General features: G+C 39.6%; 2 protein-coding genes across 2 annotated transcripts; both read left to right on the top strand.

Annotated features, from left to right (window-relative positions):
• The first annotated feature begins 3,102 nt into the window (after positions 1 to 3,102).
• Positions 3,103 to 9,203, top strand: micos10 (mitochondrial contact site and cristae organizing system subunit 10). Its single transcript, XM_003441432.5, has 4 exons — positions 3,103 to 3,252; positions 8,692 to 8,739; positions 8,824 to 8,933; positions 9,013 to 9,203. Exons 1-4 carry the CDS (start codon positions 3,138 to 3,140, stop codon positions 9,019 to 9,021), a joined length of 282 nt encoding a protein of 93 aa, XP_003441480.2. The 5' UTR covers positions 3,103 to 3,137; the 3' UTR covers positions 9,022 to 9,203.
• Positions 9,204 to 12,827: 3,624 nt separating this feature from the next.
• nbl1 (NBL1, DAN family BMP antagonist) lies at positions 12,828 to 18,887 on the top strand. Its single transcript, XM_003441431.5, has 4 exons — positions 12,828 to 13,281; positions 14,355 to 14,535; positions 17,002 to 17,113; positions 18,241 to 18,887. The coding sequence occupies exons 2-4, from the start codon at positions 14,363 to 14,365 to the stop codon at positions 18,517 to 18,519; spliced, it is 564 nt and encodes a 187-aa protein (XP_003441479.1). The 5' UTR covers positions 12,828 to 13,281; positions 14,355 to 14,362; the 3' UTR covers positions 18,520 to 18,887.
• The last annotated feature ends 954 nt before the right edge of the window (positions 18,888 to 19,841 follow it).

The following is a 19,841-nucleotide window of genomic DNA, read 5'->3' as shown; positions in this document are numbered from 1 at the left end:
AAACACGCAGGGGGAGTTAAAAAAAATAACCCCCCAAAACACGGAGAGTGCAGGCGGCGGCAAGTTTAACCTGTCTCATGAAAAAGAAAGCAGATCTTAATTTATATTTTTATGTGAGTTATTATGAACTACTTTCTCACTTTTATTTTTGTGCAATTAATCTTCTGTGGTAAGAGTAATTATGTATGTTTTTTAAATTAGGTTTTGATCTTTAAATAATTTAATAGTAGTTATTATAAAAGAAAATCACTTCTAACTTGTTTTTGTTTTCATGTCATTTGTCTTATTTTGTCCGTATAATATAATCTGAATGTTCCCTCAAGTGCATGATAGTGATGGAAGTTAATAGATATCTATATCTATGGTAATCCGTTAGTTATTAATGCTAAGGGCACTGCTGTAAAGGCAAGCTGATCACCTTTGATAATTATTACTTGTAATACTGAGAGTTACCGTACTATGCAGAAGTCTCGAGCCACCCATAATTTCTCTATATTTTGCTGGGAAAATTGGAAATATATGCAGTTATTCATTGAAACACGTGCAAACATAAAGGGAAATACAGTATATAAGGCAAAAACTGAGTTTGTGCTCTTCTGACAAGCTTGAAAGTCAATATTTGGTATGACCAACTTTGTATTTCAGCACAGTCTGAACTCTCTTAGGCAAGCTTTCTTGTTATTTCTTTAAGCAGTCTTCAGGAATAGTTCTCTGGGCTTCTTGAAGGACATTCAACTGAGTGTGTTTGGAGTAATTGTCACACAGAAAAATTAAGCCGTTGTCAATCAGATGCTTTCCAGACGGTATTACATAGTGGATCAATATCTCACAGTACTTTTCTGTGTTCATAATTGAATAAATTTTGATAAGACCCACTGGCTGAAATACAGCCCGAAACAATGACAGAGCCTCGTGTTTTACAGATAGCTATAGACACTCAATGTTGTACCTCTTGCCTGACCCCCCTGTATAGACTCACAACAGCCTGAACCCAAAATTTAAAATTTGGATTTATCACTCCGTCAGACCTACTGCCACTGATTTTCAGTCCAGTTCTTGTATAATTAGTCATACTTCAACCCTTTGTCCCTGTTTCCCTTCCTTAAGACTGACTTCTTGACAGCCACCCTTCCACTAAGACCATTTCTGATGAGGCTTCAGTGAACAGTAGATGGATCCAGTGAAGGGCCAGACGCATCTCTCTTGTTCTTTTGTGTTTTTGTTTCTTTACTGTATGTGTGCCAAGCTGCTAGCAACAAAGTGCCTAAAGACGTAATTTAAAATCATTTCTTTGCTAAGTTGTCTGTTGTCTGAAGACACAACACTGGTTCTTTCCAGTGTTGTGTCTTCGGAATCATTCAAGCATAAGGAAAGGACTCTTATGCTTGAATGATTCATAGGTCAGTGATAAGTGGCTTAACAAAGAAAATAAACATCCCCCTGAAAAACCTAGACTGAAAATGAGTGAAAAAGCAACCAGTGTCCAAAGAAAAACTTTGAAAGACCTTCAGAAAGCCTGGAGAGCTATTGCTCAAGAACACTTTAAAAAATGTATAAGAAAGTCTGTGTCTCCAAGGAAACAAAATATAAAGAAACCTGGGGTGGGTCAAGACTTTTGCGTATAATTACATTATGCCAACTAGGTTCTCCCCCTAGAAAGAAGCTGCGTACATCCTATTTTGTTTGCAAATTAGAAACCTGCCTGGAAACCTCACTAACATCTGTATATTACTGAGTGTTTGAGAACAGCTCCACTTCCAGCATAAACAATCAGTGTTACACACAGAGTGTTTCTGAGAAAATAAAATAAGAAAAAGGCAAAATTCTTACTTAACACATAGCATATATAATCACACAGGCAACCAATTTCAGTGGCAATTTTGTTTATTTTTTTAAATTGTGGTTGCATTAAACTGGAAACCCTGGCCTGCACACATCTGATGTGCAACACTTTGTGAATGCATGCAGAATTTCCTGCACACATATCCGTTTGGGCGAGATGACTAATTAACTAACCAAAGTGGAAGTTTTAAGGTAAAGTCAAATATAACCCAGAAAAAATGTCTTCACCATTTACAGATGTCTCAGTGATTACTCAGAGGTAAATAATTTGGAGTGTTTACATCATAGCAAATATGCTGCATCATGAAGCCGGATACAGATCTTAGTAACTTCTTCTCAAATACAGTGTTTGTGTCTAATTGAATGATTAAGAAATTGAAAAGTCAAAGGTCAAATGTAGTTATATAGCACTTTTGAAACAAAAGAGCTGATCAAAGTGCTGCACTTTAAAAGTATATAGTATATATATATATAGATAAACTACATTAATATCCATAAAATTTGAACACAATACCCAACATTAAAAGACAATAGAATAAAAAATAATAATAAATTGCATTTGTCTAAAAGAATGTCACACTGGAGTCCAAAGCCAAGGAGAACAAATGCATTTTTAATAACGACTTAAATGTGTTTACTGCCTGAGCTTTGTGGATATTGAGAGATATTGTATAGCTTTTTGTGCTGTTGCTGCAAAAGCTCGATCACCTCTGTTTTAAGTTTGCATAGGAGGAACTGGTTAGATGACTTCCAAGCTCTTATAGTTGTGTGAATGTGAAGCAGCTCAGACAGACACAAAGATGCCAGTCCATTTAAAGCTTTAAAAGTAAGCAATAAAATCTAAAAATCAATTCTAAAACGGACAGGGAGCCAATGAAGAAATGGCAGGCCCAGGGTGCTGTGTTCAAATTTTTGTAATACCAGTAAAAGGCGAGCTGGTGAATTCTGGACTAACTGAAGGAGGCTCATATATGATTGTTGTATACCAAAGTCCAGGGAATTACAGTAGTCCAGGCGGGAAGTGATTAAAAGGGATGAATAACTTTTTCCAGGTCCTTCTGTGGGAGATAAGGCTTTACCTCAGGCATGAAGCTAACTTTAGTGACAGCCCTTATTGTAGATCAGTTAATAAAACAAAACAAAAACCACGCCAAGTAATTACAATTTAAAGTTGTAATTTTAATTTCATAAAAGCTAAAAAGAACAAAAGACATGAAAAGATAAAGGAAAGTGAATAGCAAAAGCCGGAATATTGACGTGTTATTACCGGACAACACTGAAGGAGCCGTGAAGGAATGAGTCATGTGACTTCGTGCTTTTCTCGCGAGATCTTCCTGACTGCAGAAAACATGGCAGACGAACACGCACGGAAGTGGGACCGCTGCCTTGCTGACACAGCGGTGAAAACAGGTTAATTTCTTTTTATACACGCAGTGTAATTGTTTGCTGCTCTTATTAAACACTCGGCTGTGTGTGAAACCTGGAGAATAAGGAGCGCTACAGGTCAAAGCCGAGCGAGAAGTCATTTTAGTGGGACCTTAGTGTGTCACTAAGGTCAAAGTTGTCTGCTGTACAGATGAAACTTAATATTTGTTAAGTGTGTAGTAATATATCATAAGAAAAGCAGATATAGCCATGAGGTGGAAGTTATTACGTGTGTTTGAGTAGGAAAGTATGCGAAGTCACGCCCTAAAGCAGATTAATTTATCTGTTTTTGGACTCTCTTGATCTACCTGCCCTTTGTCCACTACTTGCAGCCTTAATCAGTATCTTATAGGGATTATAGGGACCGAATAATTTATTTTAGTTATAAAACCAAACAATGTCTGCAGTTGCAGAAGAGATATACAAACTAATAAAAATGTGTTTTGTTCAGTTAGAGGCGAGGTTAAACTGAAACTAGGTGTGAAAAAAACCATTTCAGTTAGTTAAAATAAAAATGCAAACTAGGCACAAATTAAAACAACCTAAAACAATTCTGCGAACCTGGAAAATAACTAACTAAAATAAAATAAAACAAAAACGAAGAGGTAATATCCTTATTTATATTACTTGTTAGTTTGATTAAACAAAACTTCCCACAGCTTTCCTGATGAGGCTTTGATGGATCCGTTTATTGAGACTCTGGCTGTCTACAACACTGTCAGTCAGCAGCTTACAGAAAGTGTGTTTTTTAATGTAATTCCTGCACTGATTTTCCTCTATACACTAATAATTAAAAAGACTAAAAATAACACGGAAAATAATAAAAACAAAACTAAAACTAAACATGAACAACAGAAAGTAACACAAGAAAACCTGCTCTGGAAACTGAGCGTAAACTTAAAGAAAAAACAAAAGGAATTTTTTTAAAAAAAGAACCTGTTAAGCAGGTTAAATTTTAAAATACCAAGTTTGTTTTGTGGTCATTCTGTCAGATAACAACCAAATAACAATTTGGTTTTGTTTTTTTGGTTTTGTAAATGCTATTAGTTAACAATCTATCAGTGTCTTTTTTTCACACCTTAAATATCTGTTTATATGACAATAAAATAGTTGTTTATCACAGTTAATCTAAGTACAGGTTTGTGACATCAGTGTCTGTATACAAACATTTAAAGTTGTAATCGGTAGGGAGCAGCTAACATTTATTTTTTGTATATAAAATTGATATAAATCTTAATATGAACTCCTAATTTCTTTGCCTCTGTGTTTTTTGCATGTACACCTGGTTTATTGCACTGCTGTTTGTTTTTTTTTGTTTTTGTTTTTTTCCCCTTGTCGAGGTCAGCCTATATGGGCTCTGTTCTATCTATCTATTTATTTATTAATTTATTAATTTATTAATTCATTTTCTCCACTGCCTTGCTAAGACTACTGTAATCTGCGGTTTACGTCAGGCTCGCTGAAAAGAAGAGGTGGAGTCAGGTGACCTTTGAACTAGTTTGACTGGTTTTTATTCATTTTTGTAACTTCAGAATCTGTATTCACACCAGGCATTACTTTGCCAGTTAAAGTTTACGCCAAAATCAAAAACAGATGTTTTAAGAATTTCATATTTGTAGTGCATGTTTGTAAAGATCTTTTTTTTTCTTTTTCTTTTTTTTGAACAAAGAAAAATGTTGGCATGCAGTTCAGAGCAAAAAGAGGGAAAAGTCTCATTTTTAGTTCACTGTTTTGCAAGCTAATTGTTAAAACAATTTCATGTAATTTTGTTTAATGTTATTTATTTTAATTAGGTAAATTTAGCCTATTATTAGCAGGAAGTGAAGCACTGAGAGAAGAGCGTGAACGAGCTGTTAGTACAAGTCTTTCTTCTTGTTGTTGACTTAACGAAAGCTTCATTTTTCACCATTATGTCGGTGTCTCTGATATTTAATATCCATAAATTTCATGGCAAAATAACAATACACAGTACTGAACAGTTTGCAGCAGACAGGCTTAAATTGCCAGAACCATCAGTTATGCTACAACACAAGCAGGGATTTTTTCCCGTTGATAGCAATATTGAAATTTATAGATGTTTTAGTTTCCTCAGTGAGCTCTGGCCCTCAGTGAAAGTCACTGCTGATGAACCATCAGTGAGTTATAGTGAGCACACCGCCATGGGGTCTTCTGTGGTATTCTGTTCAGTGTTGGTCCAGCACTAAAACACTTAGACTGGCAAAACATCTGTTCACCTAATGACATCAGTCTTAGCACAATAAAATGTGTAATCTTGCTGGGAGGAAAACATCTGCATCGTGGCACTGCTTCGTGATCAGTGGAGCAAATTGCCAGCTGTGCCAAGGTGTGTCTGGTAGTCAGAGAAACACTGCAGTACATGCTGTGCTCAGGGGGTTGTTAAAAAATAGCTTCGCTGGTCCTACATTTATATTCATTCAAGCTTACCTAATATTTAGATAATCTGTTGAATGATTTAAAATAATGTTTGCTTCAAAATAAAAGCAGAGAGCGGGAACTGTGACTCAAAATGTAGCTAAAGATCACATTTTTCTTACAGCTGTGATGAAAACATGATAAATAAATCGAGCTCTTTTTATAAAGGGACTGAGTTTCATGTAGAGTGGTGCTGAGAAAAGAGCCGTCATCCTCTTTATAGTCAGGAAAAACTGTGTTTACCGGACATGAGGTATTTAATTTGAGGAACTTGTAAACAATGCTAGTGAGAACAGCCATTAATAGTGAATATTCATGTCATTTCTAGAAACACTATCACATTGTTGGAACAAGCTGAGACTTCCTCGTATGTGTGCATGCAGCTATTTAAAAATGATTCAGCATAAATGCATTTTATAAATGCTCCATTTCAAACTAAACCCCTAAATATCCAAACGATGCTTATTTTATCAGGGATGCATATTTTGCATATTTAAAAAAAAAAATAAATGTTTGTCTGTCTTCTGATCCATAAAGGTTGGTTAAAACTTTATATAATTGACTGCTCATGGTTGGTGCCTCAACACATGTCCGTGCACCCTCAGCTTTAACTGTTAAAGACGCGAGTCCGCACCGTTGCAGTTTAAGAGGCGCTACTTTAGCTGCGTTCTCACTGATTGAGACGGGCTGTAACTGTGGTTGTTAAGATTTCAACTGCACATCATGGTGATTTCCAAGCTGCTGTTTTTCTGAACTCGTCTCCCAAAGAAGGTTTTATGTAATTATGGTACATCTAGATATGGCCACAATGACACAGACGCAACCATAAATGAGCCACAGCTTCACCTTTTTTAACCAGAAAAAGCAGATACAGCTGTGCTGACAACCAGCAGCTGTGCACTCTCCAAGATTGGTGTTTTTAGAAAGAGTGTTGAGTAAGAAAAGCGTCAAACCGTTCCTGCTTTCTGTTGTATTTACAGAGCACTTTACTATTATAACCGGACTGCTCGGGTCAGCAGGAATGCAAAAACAATTATATGCGTATAAAGTATTGTGCAGGACGGCAAAACTATTACAGAAAAAAATTCACTCAGCAATCCTTCAGGAGCTCTTGGGTATTTTTTCCCTCTAGGTGTCGACCTGTTTGTAGAGCCTTATTTTCGTTGTTGCATCATCTGTACTTTAAGGTCTTCAGTCGTCTGACACACACTTCTAAGATTATTTGCATTTTTTCCATGAATCTGAATATGAACAAGACTTGCGAGTCCACAGTCTTGCGTGCTAACGCTGAGACAGTCTTTTGTCTGTCCTGGCTGTCTATCCAGTAGTTGTTTTAAATATTCCAGTTGTGATCACAGTGGTAGACTTTGCTAACGCTGTCCTGTGAACCAGATGAATGTGAGAATCTGTGTCTCACTTCTTGCAGAATGCATCTCCTGTGCAAACAGATTTCCTCCCGACTTTCTCTCGCTGGGCTGTTTGGAACTGCGTGTCTCATTTTGGGCGAGCTTGATTCAAAGACGTCTGCTTTCTGCGTTATGTTTAAATCGACTAATTCATGTTTGCACGTTTGTCTGGTGATGCCAGGCTGTGCTATCCCTAAACGCACCCCACCAGCCAGGCTGAAAGCTGGAAGCACAAGTGGTCTGTCCAGAGTAGAGCTGCGGAATAAAAAAGAAAATATTGTTATAATTTCACATTGTTATGACCTTGTCATGTTTGGCAGAGTAATTTCTTTAGTTAAAGCAGAGCAGATCCTCAACAGTGGCCTCTGTCCAAACACACTGAATCATCATTAGTTCTAAAAGGAAACTATGCACTCAAAATCATCTTAAAATTGCAGTGTTGCAATGCAAAAATATTTGCCAGAGGTATACGACTGGAGTTGTAATTGAACTAAATTCAGTAAATCAGGGTAATTAAAAGTGACTTTATTATTGATACCATTTGCAAAAAATACTTCAGCTAATGATTAAATGAATAGCAACCCAATTAACAGGCTCTGGACTTGATTTGCTGGCAAAACTCGTGGAGTATTTTCAGCCCTGTGAGTTGTGTATTTCATTCTTCTCCAGCACAAATGTTTTTGTTATAATCCACCCCTCCTTTGGAGATGTCAAGACAAAAGGAAAGATGCCAAAATGAGATGTTGATCTGCCCTCAGTTTCTGCCAGTGCTTTTACTGTATTACAGTCAGTGGAAAATCAAGAGGCTTCAAAAAATGCTCTGGCTGAAGAGCAAAGGAAGACTGTGGCTGTAATAGACGGCAAATCTTAACTTCATCTAAATCTTTGCTTGAAATGGAAGCAGAAGGAATGATTTATTGTTGATGTGTGCTGATAAAGAGGATGAGCAAAGTCTTTTGTGGTCTTGTTTGACATTTGTAAGCTGTGTAATGGGGAACAGTCTTAGGGTTCTGGTTCAGGCGCACCGGTCATGCTGCATAGCTCTCTGAATCCAATTAGGAGTCGGAGGGGCCCAAATGGCTGTTTTTATGTGCTTTCTGTGCTGGCTGGCCTGCTGTTGGGTGTGGTGTGGCCTGCAGCGAGGTGAAGTTAAGCGCACAAACACATTCCTCCTCAAGATCCCGCTCTGGACTCAGGAGTTCGAACAACTTTGGCAATCTCTCTGCGCACCCACTGACCTCTCACCTCTCCTGCCCTCTGCGTTTCTCCTCTTTAGATCGGTTCCCCCTCTCCTGAACCCCTTTTACGCTTTGCTTTCTTTCTAAGTCATTTTCTGTGTTTTGTTTTGTTTTTTCCTCCCCTTTATTCCTGTCTTTTGCTAATTAGTTTAGTCTTGCTAAGTGGCGCTACCTTCCAACTTCTGCACCAAATATTCGCTCATTACAGCTAACCTATTTACAGCCGACCAGATTTTTAGCTGGCCAGTTTTCACGCTGGGTGGGAGATGATCACATTACCTCAGTAATAAAGTCAAATCAATAGGAGGTAGTTTAATAAAACCACTAATAATTCTCTCTCTTTGCAGTAACGGGCCTCGGTGTTGGCATTGTGTTCTCGCTCATTGTCTTTAAACGTAAGTATTATTTCAGAAAACCCTCCTTTTTTTTTCTTTCCTTTTCTTAGTAGCCATGCAACAGGGATTATTTTTCTCCGCTAGGTCGCGTGTGGCCTTTGTCATTCGGTTCAGGCTTGGGACTGGGCATGGGCTACAGCAACTGCCAGCATGACTTTAGGTCACCATATCTGATTCATGGTCGCATGGTTAAGGTAAGCGCACAGTGTTTATCAGAGGTCTGTGACACACGATCACATCATGCTACATGACTCCTCTGTGTTCATTTTTCAGGACCAGTAATGAAGGACTGAAGATGACGAGGGCTTTCTCATCTGTTTATTGTAATCCTTGTTTTTTGGGGGGGGTTGAGTTTTTTTGTTTGTTTGGTTTTTTTTGCTGTACTGGTATTAATCTGCAATGATGCCCACGCTGTGTTTATAAAACATTAAATATATATTTAATAAAGTCACTGTGGGAAAAAGCTTTGTCTCCTTCTCGGTTTTTCTGTGCGAATGTTCGAGAAGAATGAAGTGTGGTTTGGGGGTGGGAGGTAATTTTGTGTGTTAATGAGCTGGGAGACTCGAACTCCTGCTGTTTTGGAATGAGGGCCAGGTTCAGCATCTGCAGCCCTCTCGGAGAGTGGGAGGATGAAGAGTTGTGCAGAATGGTGGAATAAAGAGGAATCAACTGTTAGATGAACAAACCCGAGCACTGACAGGAGAAAAATCGGAAAGAAGCTATGTTTGCATTCACATATCAGCCGCTAGTTTGTCATGGATGACTGGATCTCTTTCTGATATCGAGAAGAAAGAAACCCAGTCTGGTTTTTATTCATAGTAGACCAAACAGGCTGCGGCCTGCTGTGGAGCCCTGTTTTGGGTTGCTTGCTATGACTGTGACCGTTTTCATCAGAGAGTAGGAGAGAACATACTGGGAGGAATCTCTTCTGTCCTGTGTATTCATTGGCTGCGTGTCTGCTTGGCGAGATTGTTGCGAGTGTGATTGATCACTAATGTGTGGTTTAGTGGGCTGCTGGGAGAGAAGAGAAATTGTTTGTGTGAGTGTGTGCACATGCACACGTTTATCCAGCCCCCTGGTGAAGCAGAATCTGAGGAATGCAGAGAAATGCCATTTCTAGACTGGAGCTTATTACTAACAGGTGAGTTCTGCACTTTGCACGTCTGAACACAACACAAGCCGTACACTTTCACATCAAAGAAAACACTGCTGCATGCACTCTCTCTATTACACACGCTCATATTTTCCCTCTTCATCACAGTAACGGTTTTCCCGGCACATACATTCCTGCACACAATGGAATCATATTCATTCCCCAAGCATTCAAAGGCCTGTTTCTTCAGAGCTGGTGTGCTGCAATGCATCAGGCACAGAGTAAGCCTGTCAGAAATTAAGCCGTGTCACTCATCCCCTGTCCATTAAAATATTTGTTTGTAAGTGAAGCATGAAACCGATAGGGGGGCTTATGAACGCATGCCAAGCTGAACACCTGTGAGCAAAGGTGCAGTGGTCGGTAGAAGTGCAGGAACAGGATGCCAGTGCGTGTGTGGGAACTGAAGGGGGAGGTGAGTGGTGACCCAGCTGAGGTGTAATAAAGCAGCCAAAACCCAAAGGCTATATGTGTCTCAACGTTCTCCATGATGAACCATAATTACAAGACCAGTAACACCACCTAATACCAACTACTCATCTAATGGCTAAAACTGTTAAGGCTGGCAAATTTCTGCCACAAAGTACAAGACCAGATCCAGATGTGCCATGCATGTGCTCAGGCAAGACTCCAGCTTGGAGTTGCTGTGGAAAATGTTAGCATGATGTTACCAGAGGTGATAAGGTAAAGAGGAGTGAAGTACACATTTAGTTTACGTTTTCCTTTTAGCAGATTTTATACATAAAACAAGACTAATGGACCTATTTCCATGTAGTTACCACAGCTTGGCTCAGTTAGACTTACTACCAGAACATCAGAACTAACGGTACCAAAATTCAGATCTTTTACTTAAGTAAAAGTAGTAACATTAAACTCCCATAAGTGCTATGTTGTATTAATTTATTCATATCACTAAAAGATTTGTGCATTAATTTATATCTCTTGTTATGACAAATTGTAAATTGAATTTAATTGAAGTATGCGTTCAAAATATTACTTTTTAAGGTATAACTGTCATAAATTTTTAACCTTAAAATGTTATGATGGCAGCAATCAATAATAAAGTAAAAGTGTACAAGCATCTTAAATTGCACTTCGTGCTCGTTAGTTAAATCTGTATAATTCTTAATAACGATCATGTGGCACAGTTTTGTTCACATGCATGGCCGCTTAATTAGTTACACGTGTTAAACTGCCCATTAACCCAAATATTAAGTTCAGTTTTATTCACAAAGTGCCAAATCACAACAGCAATTACCTCAAAGCATTTATATTGTAAGGTGAGAAAACCCCCAAAATCGAGGGCAAGCAAACCTCTGGCAGAACCAGTCATCTGCTGCAGCTGGTTAGGGGTCTAATCAGCCAATCACACGGCAGTAAAGCTAACACATTTAGGCACATAGACATGGTCAAAAATACTGTGAAGTTCAAACATCATGGAGCATCAGAACAGAGAAGAAAGATGGTATTGTTGCCAGACATTCTGGTCCGAATATTTCAGAAACTGCTGATCTGCTGGGATTTTCCCACACAGCCATCTGATGATGGTTTGAACAGAGAAAATATCCATTCAGCATCAGCTGTCTGAGTAAAAATGCCTCGATTATATCAAAGGTCAGAGGAGAATGGCCAGACTGCTTCAAACTGATATGAAAGGATACTGTTGCTTGCTCAAACAATCAACTCAGCTAAGGTATACAGAAGAGGTGCTACAGCAGCAGAAGACCACACCACAGGACACATCTGTTAGCTAAGAACAGAAAACTTAGGCTACAGTTCTCACCACAACTGGGAAACAGAAAATTTGCAGAACAACATCTCTGGATTTCTCCTGCGACAACCAGATGGTAGGATCAGATGTGGTGATAAACAACATGAATGCATGGATTCAAACTTTCTTGTATCAGTGGTTCGGGTTGGTGGTAGTGGTGTAAACATGTGGATGATATTTTCCTGGCACACTTTGGGCTGCCTCAGCACCAAACTGAACATCCTTTAATCACCACAGCCTACCTGAGTATAGTTTCTGACCACATCCAACCCTTTATGACCACAATGTACCCATCTTCTAGTGGCTGCTTAATTTCAGCAGGATAACATACTGTCACCATCACACCTCAAACTGTTTTCTTGCACCTTTGGGAGTGTTTGTATTGAGAGATTCACATGATGGATGTGCAGCAACTGTGTGCTGCTGTTAATATGGACCAAAATCTCTGAGGAATTTTTCCGGCACCTTGTTCCATTTATGCCACAAAGAATTAAGGCATTTCTGTGGCAAAAGGGTAAATCTAATAAAGTGTCCAGTGATTGTATTTCAACACTGTGTGTGTGCATGTTGTGTATTTTCATAACGGATTCCCCACTGAATGCATATATTGGTTCCTGTCAGGGGTTTAGACCAAGAGAAGACACTGACATCTATCAGTATCTCACTTTGGGTATCGACTACACCAAAGGCCGAACTCCAAGCTTGTCCCCTTATGTTTCCGTTTAAATTAGTTTTGAACGGAGTCCAATCACAGGTCAGGAGAACCGGGGAACATAATGCATTTCAGCAACTGCTCATGAGTCTGTCAGTGGTTTCACTCCAAACATACTTAGGAGCCCGAAATAAATCAAACCCTCTGAGCTTCTGGTTAGTAACCAGCTATTGTCATTTCATCATCCCGAAGTTGTTTTTAGTGGTTTAGAGGGAATAAAGGCGAACACAGCAGGGGCTTCACATCTGTTTACCAGTTATATTTCATCAGACATTGTGTTATTAATGTTTCAATTTTCCAAACATATGTTATCAAAGCAATGCCAGATGTGTGTGCGTGACTTGAAATATGCCCTGTATGTGTAATATTCCCATAATTGCATGTGTGTCTAGTTAACACGATCACTCCTGCTTAGGGAAACATTTGAAAGCGTTCCAGCACTTCCCCTCCCTCCCTGCTTTCTCTCGTCCAGAAACGGCACAGCAGGACCCCTGTCTGAGGGCTCAGCCGCGCCTAAACCCAGCCTGAGAGTTTTACAACAAAAGACAACAAGTTGGAGAGTGTTTTTCGGCGCAGTTACACGGGAATTCAACCCGGGACGGGAGGAGAACAAAGGGGAGGGACGGTCTGACTGAGCTGATGGACTCGGAGATGAGATAGCGCTCATACCCTGCCCCAGCTCCCCATCCATCCAACTTCTTCTTCTTCCTCTCGGTTGATCGGACGGTTGCTTGTCTTACCGGATGATGTGACAGTTTTATGACAACCTGTGCTCGGATTTTCGCCACGTGATCATACTGTTTAGTTATCAGCCCACGGTGATATCCGACAACCCGGGTTTCGGTGAGGGGGGCTCGGCTCAGCGGGACCGTGGCGAAGCGCTCAATTCCCCGGCTTTCGTGAGCAGTGGTAAGTGCCTCAACTGACCTCCCGGTGCTGTTGAAGAGAACGTACTTGATTACTTTAGAAAGTAACCCCATGATATAACCGCTATACATCCAAGTGAAGCTTTCAGGTCGTCTCACCTTCTGAAATGAGCTGAATTAACTATGGGAGTAAAAAATAACCAAGAAAAAAAACCCCATTTACATAACTGTACAGATTACAGAGGCTGTTGTATGTTTTGGTTTATTTTTAAAGGATGTTTACAATTTTGGGGGGCTAAATGTAAATGTAACGGATGAAGGCTAAGTTAATTAAAATTCAGATTTAATGGTCTCAACTATTTGGGAAAACAGATTTTAGCTGTATCACACGTCTTCCCTTATAATTGTATATATTATTGTAACGCTTTCCAAACTTTCGGCTGAAACCCCGCTCTCTTCTTTTTTTAACTAAAACCCAGAGTCTGGAGTCTTAAAGTCCGTCAAAGCAGGAAAATATAAACACATATATATTTTATTAAAAACATTTCGTCGGTCTCACAGCCCACCACAGCAGCCTCTTGTAGGCTCTCTGTCTCCAAGATTGATCCTTTAGAGTCGCAGACATATTGAAGTGCTAAAAAGCGTGTAAAACAGTGGATGTGGGTGACCACATCCAGACACTTTTAATAAGCACCAGGAGAAAACGATTTTGTAGCTTGTAAATGACGTGAATGGTTGAGGCATTTTTAAAGAAGAGAGCGAAACAGAGGAGAGCTTTGCCTCCCACTCCCATTGTATCCCCTCTATTCTCTGACACTATAAACCCGTTTTAACGTCCTCACTGCACACGTTCAACAAGTTTCCTCTTTTATCCAATCAAATGCGCCAAACCCGGTAAGAAGAAACAATCTGATTGATGCACAAGGACGTGTGGGTTTCAAGATGCTATAGGCACCAGGAAGTTGTCAATCCACATGAGCAGGGACATGCAAAGTTCAGATTTCACACCGACTGAAAACCGGCGCTGTGACCTGCAGGCAACAGATGGCGTGACGAGACTTTGCCTTTCACAGAGTTAACAGAGCGGCGGCGTGTTGTGGTTTTCTGCTCCTTTAGGTGCAGTCATGTGGGAGAGGATTCAGATTTGCTGCGCACTGTTTGCACTGTATTCAGCGGCACCGCCTGCACACATCAACCGCCTGGCGCTGTTCCCTGACAAGAGCGCCTGGTGCGAAGCCAAGAACATCACACAGATAGTCGGGCACACGGGATGTCAGCCTCGCTCTATTCAAAACAGGTCAGGATGAAGGCCCTCTCTGTCTCTCTGTCCGATTATCTCTGTACAGCTGAAAACAAATAAAGGACAAATGCCTTGATATCATTAGGTTACGCTATCAAGAGTCATGCCTCATTCAGTTTGTAGGGCACATTATTTAATCGGCAATCACTAAATATGTCTTTGTTCTTAGCCAAAAAGGTTCTTTAAAAAGACCGTGGTGCTCAAACGAGCTCCAGCAGCGTGCGCGTCTGCTAAAAGTCAAATAAAAAGTTTGTCTCAGTCCATAATCATTAAATCTGTGTGCATGACTAGACGGCTGCATTCAGAGAGGAAGCTAATGACAAGATGTTCTTTGGAAAACTGCAGGTAGTCATGCATAAGCCTGGAGTTGTTCATATGTTTTTTTTTATTGATGTCAACGGAACTAGAATTATAATTACGTGTACAAAACGTTTTAGGTAATTGAAATAAAAAAAAGAAAACTACAAAAAGCAAAACAGCTAACGTGATATTATGTAGTAGAAACACGTTTATCTATGCAAAAGATCCCTGATCTGAGGTCGGGAGGACAGACCCAGCGTCATGGGGTTAAAAGCTGGCGCCCAGATAAATGACGTCACACACATCAGCGTGGATCAATCCGCTGCGGTGACCCCTGGGAAATAAGGGAGCAGCCGAAACTACCTCTTACTACAGTTATTTTGTGTACTTACAAAACTAAATAAAATGGAACCAGAGATAACTCAGGACGTGTGTACACTCTGAGTCATCTTCACAAAGAGTTGTGTTTGTGTGCTGAAATGTAAATGTTGCCCTTGACAAACAGCATCCATGGTTTCAAATTTAAAAATACGAAACCCACCTCTGAAAGTAGCTCGTTTAATAAAAACCAAACTAAACTAAACAATCAAACACAGTCTGGAAACTAACTGAAACTAAACAAGCAAAGACTTTAAACATAGTAGAAATAAATAGAGCCTGACCGATACTGATATCCAGAATATCAGCCGATATTTTTTTCCTTCCAGACACACATATATGCCAAACATTTGTCATGTGTAGTTATTTATTTACTCATATATGCTCTTCCCGATTCTGCTCTGATCAGCTGATTGTTGTTTGTGGCATTTCAAACATGTTGCCAACAGGGAAGTTGCAGAGTGCCCTCTGGTGGACAAACTATGCAATGCCGACATTCGGTATTTTTCTAAACACAAATATCGATAAATGCGCAAATGGCTAATCTCAGACTATAATGCTGCCTCATTGATAAATAGTACCAGCCCTGGAAATAAAAACTAACTAAAGAAAGAAACAAAAAAAATTGCAATAACAGGTCCTTTGGTTCTTACCTAAAACATAAATAACAGATTTAACTGACCACCACACAGTGTAATGTTTATGCCACAGCTGCCCAAAATTAACAGTATTGTTAATTACTCAAAAGCGATTTTTTATGTTTCTGTAATGTTTATTCACCAGCATGCAGAGGCTCGTTACTATATAATTGAAATATAATATATTATAATAATAGTTGAAATATAATTATAGTTGTTATACATAAACTTTTTAAAATTAAGATTAACATGTCAAACTACAGTTATTTACTTGTAATCTGTAAACTCTGTTGCTAACCTCGCCCTCACCCCCTGTCAGCGCCGGCAGGGGTTTATATAACCATAGAAAAAATAACAATGTGAATAATAAAACAAGCATAAACCCCCCCAAAACAACAACAACAAAAAAAAAACAGCATCCCTCGAGGCAAAGCAAATGTGTTTGGCACAACAAAGGATCCAGACCATAAATGTGTTATCTAAAACAGCTGGATAGGGCAGGTTTAAAAAAAGAAAGATGTTTTTCACAAATTCCAGGTGAAGTTATTAAATTTGTGAAGCGGTCTATATTAAACAAGGTCTTGTACATATATATATATTTTTAAAAAGCCCAAAAAAAGTTCCTGAAGCAGCTGTAAGCTATCTAAAACAATAATCAGACAAACAGGAGTACACAGTGGGTTTTTTGTGAACTATTTAAAGTACTTTTGTGTACAAAAGATTTTTTGAGGCCAGGCGACAGCTAACTGTTCTTTATAGCTTCACGCTGAATGACTGAGAAAGTTGGTCGAAGATACATTGTTATTCCTATAAAGCTCTCTCAGGAAAACTTGATATGTATTCTGTCTCTTTCACACACTGCTTCCTGTATTTGTTTGAACAGTATTGTAGAAAAACACGTTTTTCCATCAACTTTATCCTGGCTTTGAAATCATTTGAAATCACAACTTGGCTGGTAATTCACATTTACGCATAACACGTCTCTGTGATTTGCCTCGAGGCTACCAGGCATCCTCAGACTTGGTAAATCAGTTCACATTTCAGGCTCTTTTTTAAAAATTATTATTACTTCTTCCTCTTACTCGACATAAACGCTGCTTCTGTGTAGTTGAATGAAAAATAATAAACCCTCTCCTCTTTCTTGCAGAGCTTGTCTGGGTCAGTGTTTCAGTTACAGCGTCCCCAACACATTTCCACAGTCAACCGAGTCTCTGGTGCACTGTGACTCCTGCATGCCTGCCCAGACACAGTGGGAAGTGGTAAGAGCTATTGGACATTAGTCAGTTAGCAACCCCACACCAACAGTGACTTGTCAGAGTCGCAAACAAACCGCAAAGTTTCCGACATAAAGGGTGGAAAGCACGCTGTCCTCACCAGCAAAGCAAAAAAGCAGAAGATCTCGAGAGGCAGATCAGAACAGGTCACAGTGTCTTTTGTCTGACGTGAACCTTTAGCCTGTGTTTTAGATTATTTTAAGGTTCTTTGTCCCTCGTAACCAGAAGGAATCCACTCTTAGAAAAACAAAGGCTCTGTGGTGAGATGTATGTAGTTTGGAAGGCTGCCAGGTAGGCTCGGTGGATGGGACCGCAGGTGAGGTCACCTCATGTTTCAGTGGAAACATGTTGTACCTTGGAGCAGACAGCCGTTACCAGATAGTTTAATTAATTTCTGCACGTTTTTTGTTTCACAACACAAGACGGGGGAAAAAAGTGCCTTCACTCTCACACCTTACTGATAATTATCTGAAAAAGGACGTCTGCGCCTGTGGTTGTGATTGTTGTTTCAGGACTTTAAACAGAATTCAGTTTGAGGCAAAACAAAGTCAGCTCTCATGAAAGTGGATACTGCTCCCCGCTGCTTTGGCTCTTGATAAAATTGCTGAATGATCATTTTCATTGGATAATGGAAACAGTGAGGGGGAAGTTGCGTGAGGTCTGGAGAGCTGGCTGAGCTTGTGTAACTCTTGGGTTTACAGAGGGGGGTTGTGTATTTTTCTGTTTATTTGATTTTCCGGCTTTTCCCGGTATTTCTTGATTCCACCGAGTGTCATAAACTTTGTATGAAAACACAGATCCAGCAAAACAAAAACAAAACTATGAACCAAGAGTCTGGTTAGTGGGACCAAAGACACATTAACATATTCACAGGAGTCCATCTTATAATAAGCACATTAAATAGGAGGTGATGGAGGAAAAACTATAAGAAAATACTCTTATTTAAACATAAAATATATCAATACCTTGAGATTATTCAAAATAACAGCTTAACTTAAATACTATGCAAATCAGTGCAAGGAAACAATAAATATTTCATCTTTCTGCTGAGTTACTTTCAATTCTCAACTCACTCTTTACACGTGCATGTGTGCAACTTTGTGTTGGCACAGGTGACGCTGGATTGTCCGGGCAGCGAAGACTCTCCCCGGGTGGATAAGCTGGTGGAGAGGATCTTCCGCTGCAGCTGCCAGTCGTGCAGTAAGGAAGGTGCCCAGGAGGGGGCGGTGATGCAGCTGTATCCAGCAGACAACAGCCTGGATCCTGTCCCGTCTTTATCAGACAGCGGGGTTCAGTCTGACCCCCTGCCCCACACAGACACGCACTCCTACAAGCATGCTCAGCTACACACAGACCATCACTCACTACCGCACACATCAGACGGGGGGTAGGTCTGTTATCTTGTCGCTCACTCCAGGGGACTTTGCCGCCCTCCCCACTCTCCCCCGACACTGCATCCTCTGTACCAATCTGTAGTATTTTAAAGGCACTTTGAAGATATGACTTCACTTTGTGTTAAAGCGTTTCTCTAAAGGCACACACACACACACACACACACACACACACACACACACACACTCACAGAGTCATGTTATCAGACGGTGTGTATGAACTCGTCCAAACGCAAAAGCCTGTGCACTCTTTTGTTTGTTGATAAGCACATTCATGTGTGTGTTTGTGCATCCAAACATGACTATAGTCTGTTAATAAGCTGCAGTCTTTTAATCTGCTTCGAATGCATTAAAGTCAGTTGAGAGAACTCTCTGTAGTTCTTGTGTCGTGTTTATCTGAAAGCTTTCCTGCTGCTCTGTCACCTTCGTTTTTTATTTTTTCAATGTCACAAGAAATAAAACTGAAAGCGCTTTGTTTGTGTTGGCTCAAAGACCCACTTTCGGCTTCCTGTCAGGGAGTACAAAGATGAAGCTGTGACTCTATTATGTGGTTGTTGTGTGACTCTTGGCAATGGCCACATGGTCTTGTTTTATTGTGACCAACAAAAATGTAGCCATGGTCAGACTTTTAATGGATGCTGGTGCCACTTACTGGAGCGAAGAAGAGCTGCAGGATGAGACCCTGCTGCTTGTTGGCCTAAATCTGATCTCAGTGCCACAGAGGAACTTTTACCCTACACATTTACTCAATTATCTACTTTATTTAAGGTGCTGCATTTAAGGGATGCGGTCACGTTTTTCCAGTCATCTTTGAAACAATTCTGATGTCAGTTTTACATTTATGGAATTTTCATTGAAGTTATTTGGCAATGAAAGATCATTTTTGAGGGTTCTTTATTCGATACCATTTCATAATTCTGATCCACTACATTTATCTCAGAATTTTACTTTTTAAAAAAAAAAAAATAAGATTTTGTATTCAGAACAGATCAAAAACTTCAGATTAGTTATTAAATAAAGTTGTGCTCAGAAGTTTATATACACTCATCATGGGTGTTAATGTCATGGTAATTCTGGGCTTTCTTTGAACTGCTCTTTTCCCAGGGTGGAATGATTGTACACATCTTTCATGACTTAAAAAAAACAAAAACAAGAACTGGGGGCAGAAGTTTTCATTTTCTATAATCCACACAGGGTAAAAAGTATACATGCATCCCCACTAATATTTGGGTTTTAGTTGGGATACTTTTTGTAGCCATTAACAAGAATTGGCAGACTTCATTTAAACTCATTGGTTTTGTGTAATTCTGAAGATCTAAGAA

Source organism: Oreochromis niloticus, linkage group LG5 (genome assembly GCF_001858045.2).
Source record: "Oreochromis niloticus isolate F11D_XX linkage group LG5, O_niloticus_UMD_NMBU, whole genome shotgun sequence".
In the NCBI taxonomy this organism is placed as follows: domain Eukaryota; kingdom Metazoa; phylum Chordata; class Actinopteri; order Cichliformes; family Cichlidae; genus Oreochromis; species Oreochromis niloticus.
This window is presented reverse-complemented; position numbering and strand designations above follow the sequence as displayed.

Bases quoted from the DNA above. Each gene is read 5' to 3' on its own strand.
- micos10 (XM_003441432.5), top strand. From the start codon at position 3,138: ATGAGTCATGTGACTTCGTGCTTTTCTCGCGAGATCTTCCTGACTGCA. The intron at 3,253-8,691 runs GTTAATTTCTTT...CTCTCTTTGCAG, and splicing joins TGACACAGCGGTGAAAACAG to TAACGGGCCTCGGTGTTGGC. The intron at 8,740-8,823 runs GTAAGTATTATT...TTTCTCCGCTAG, and splicing joins CTCGCTCATTGTCTTTAAAC to GTCGCGTGTGGCCTTTGTCA.
- nbl1 (XM_003441431.5), top strand. From the start codon at position 14,363: ATGTGGGAGAGGATTCAGATTTGCTGCGCACTGTTTGCACTGTATTCA. The intron at 14,536-17,001 runs GTCAGGATGAAG...TCTTTCTTGCAG, and splicing joins CCTCGCTCTATTCAAAACAG to AGCTTGTCTGGGTCAGTGTT. The intron at 17,114-18,240 runs GTAAGAGCTATT...GTGTTGGCACAG, and splicing joins CCCAGACACAGTGGGAAGTG to GTGACGCTGGATTGTCCGGG.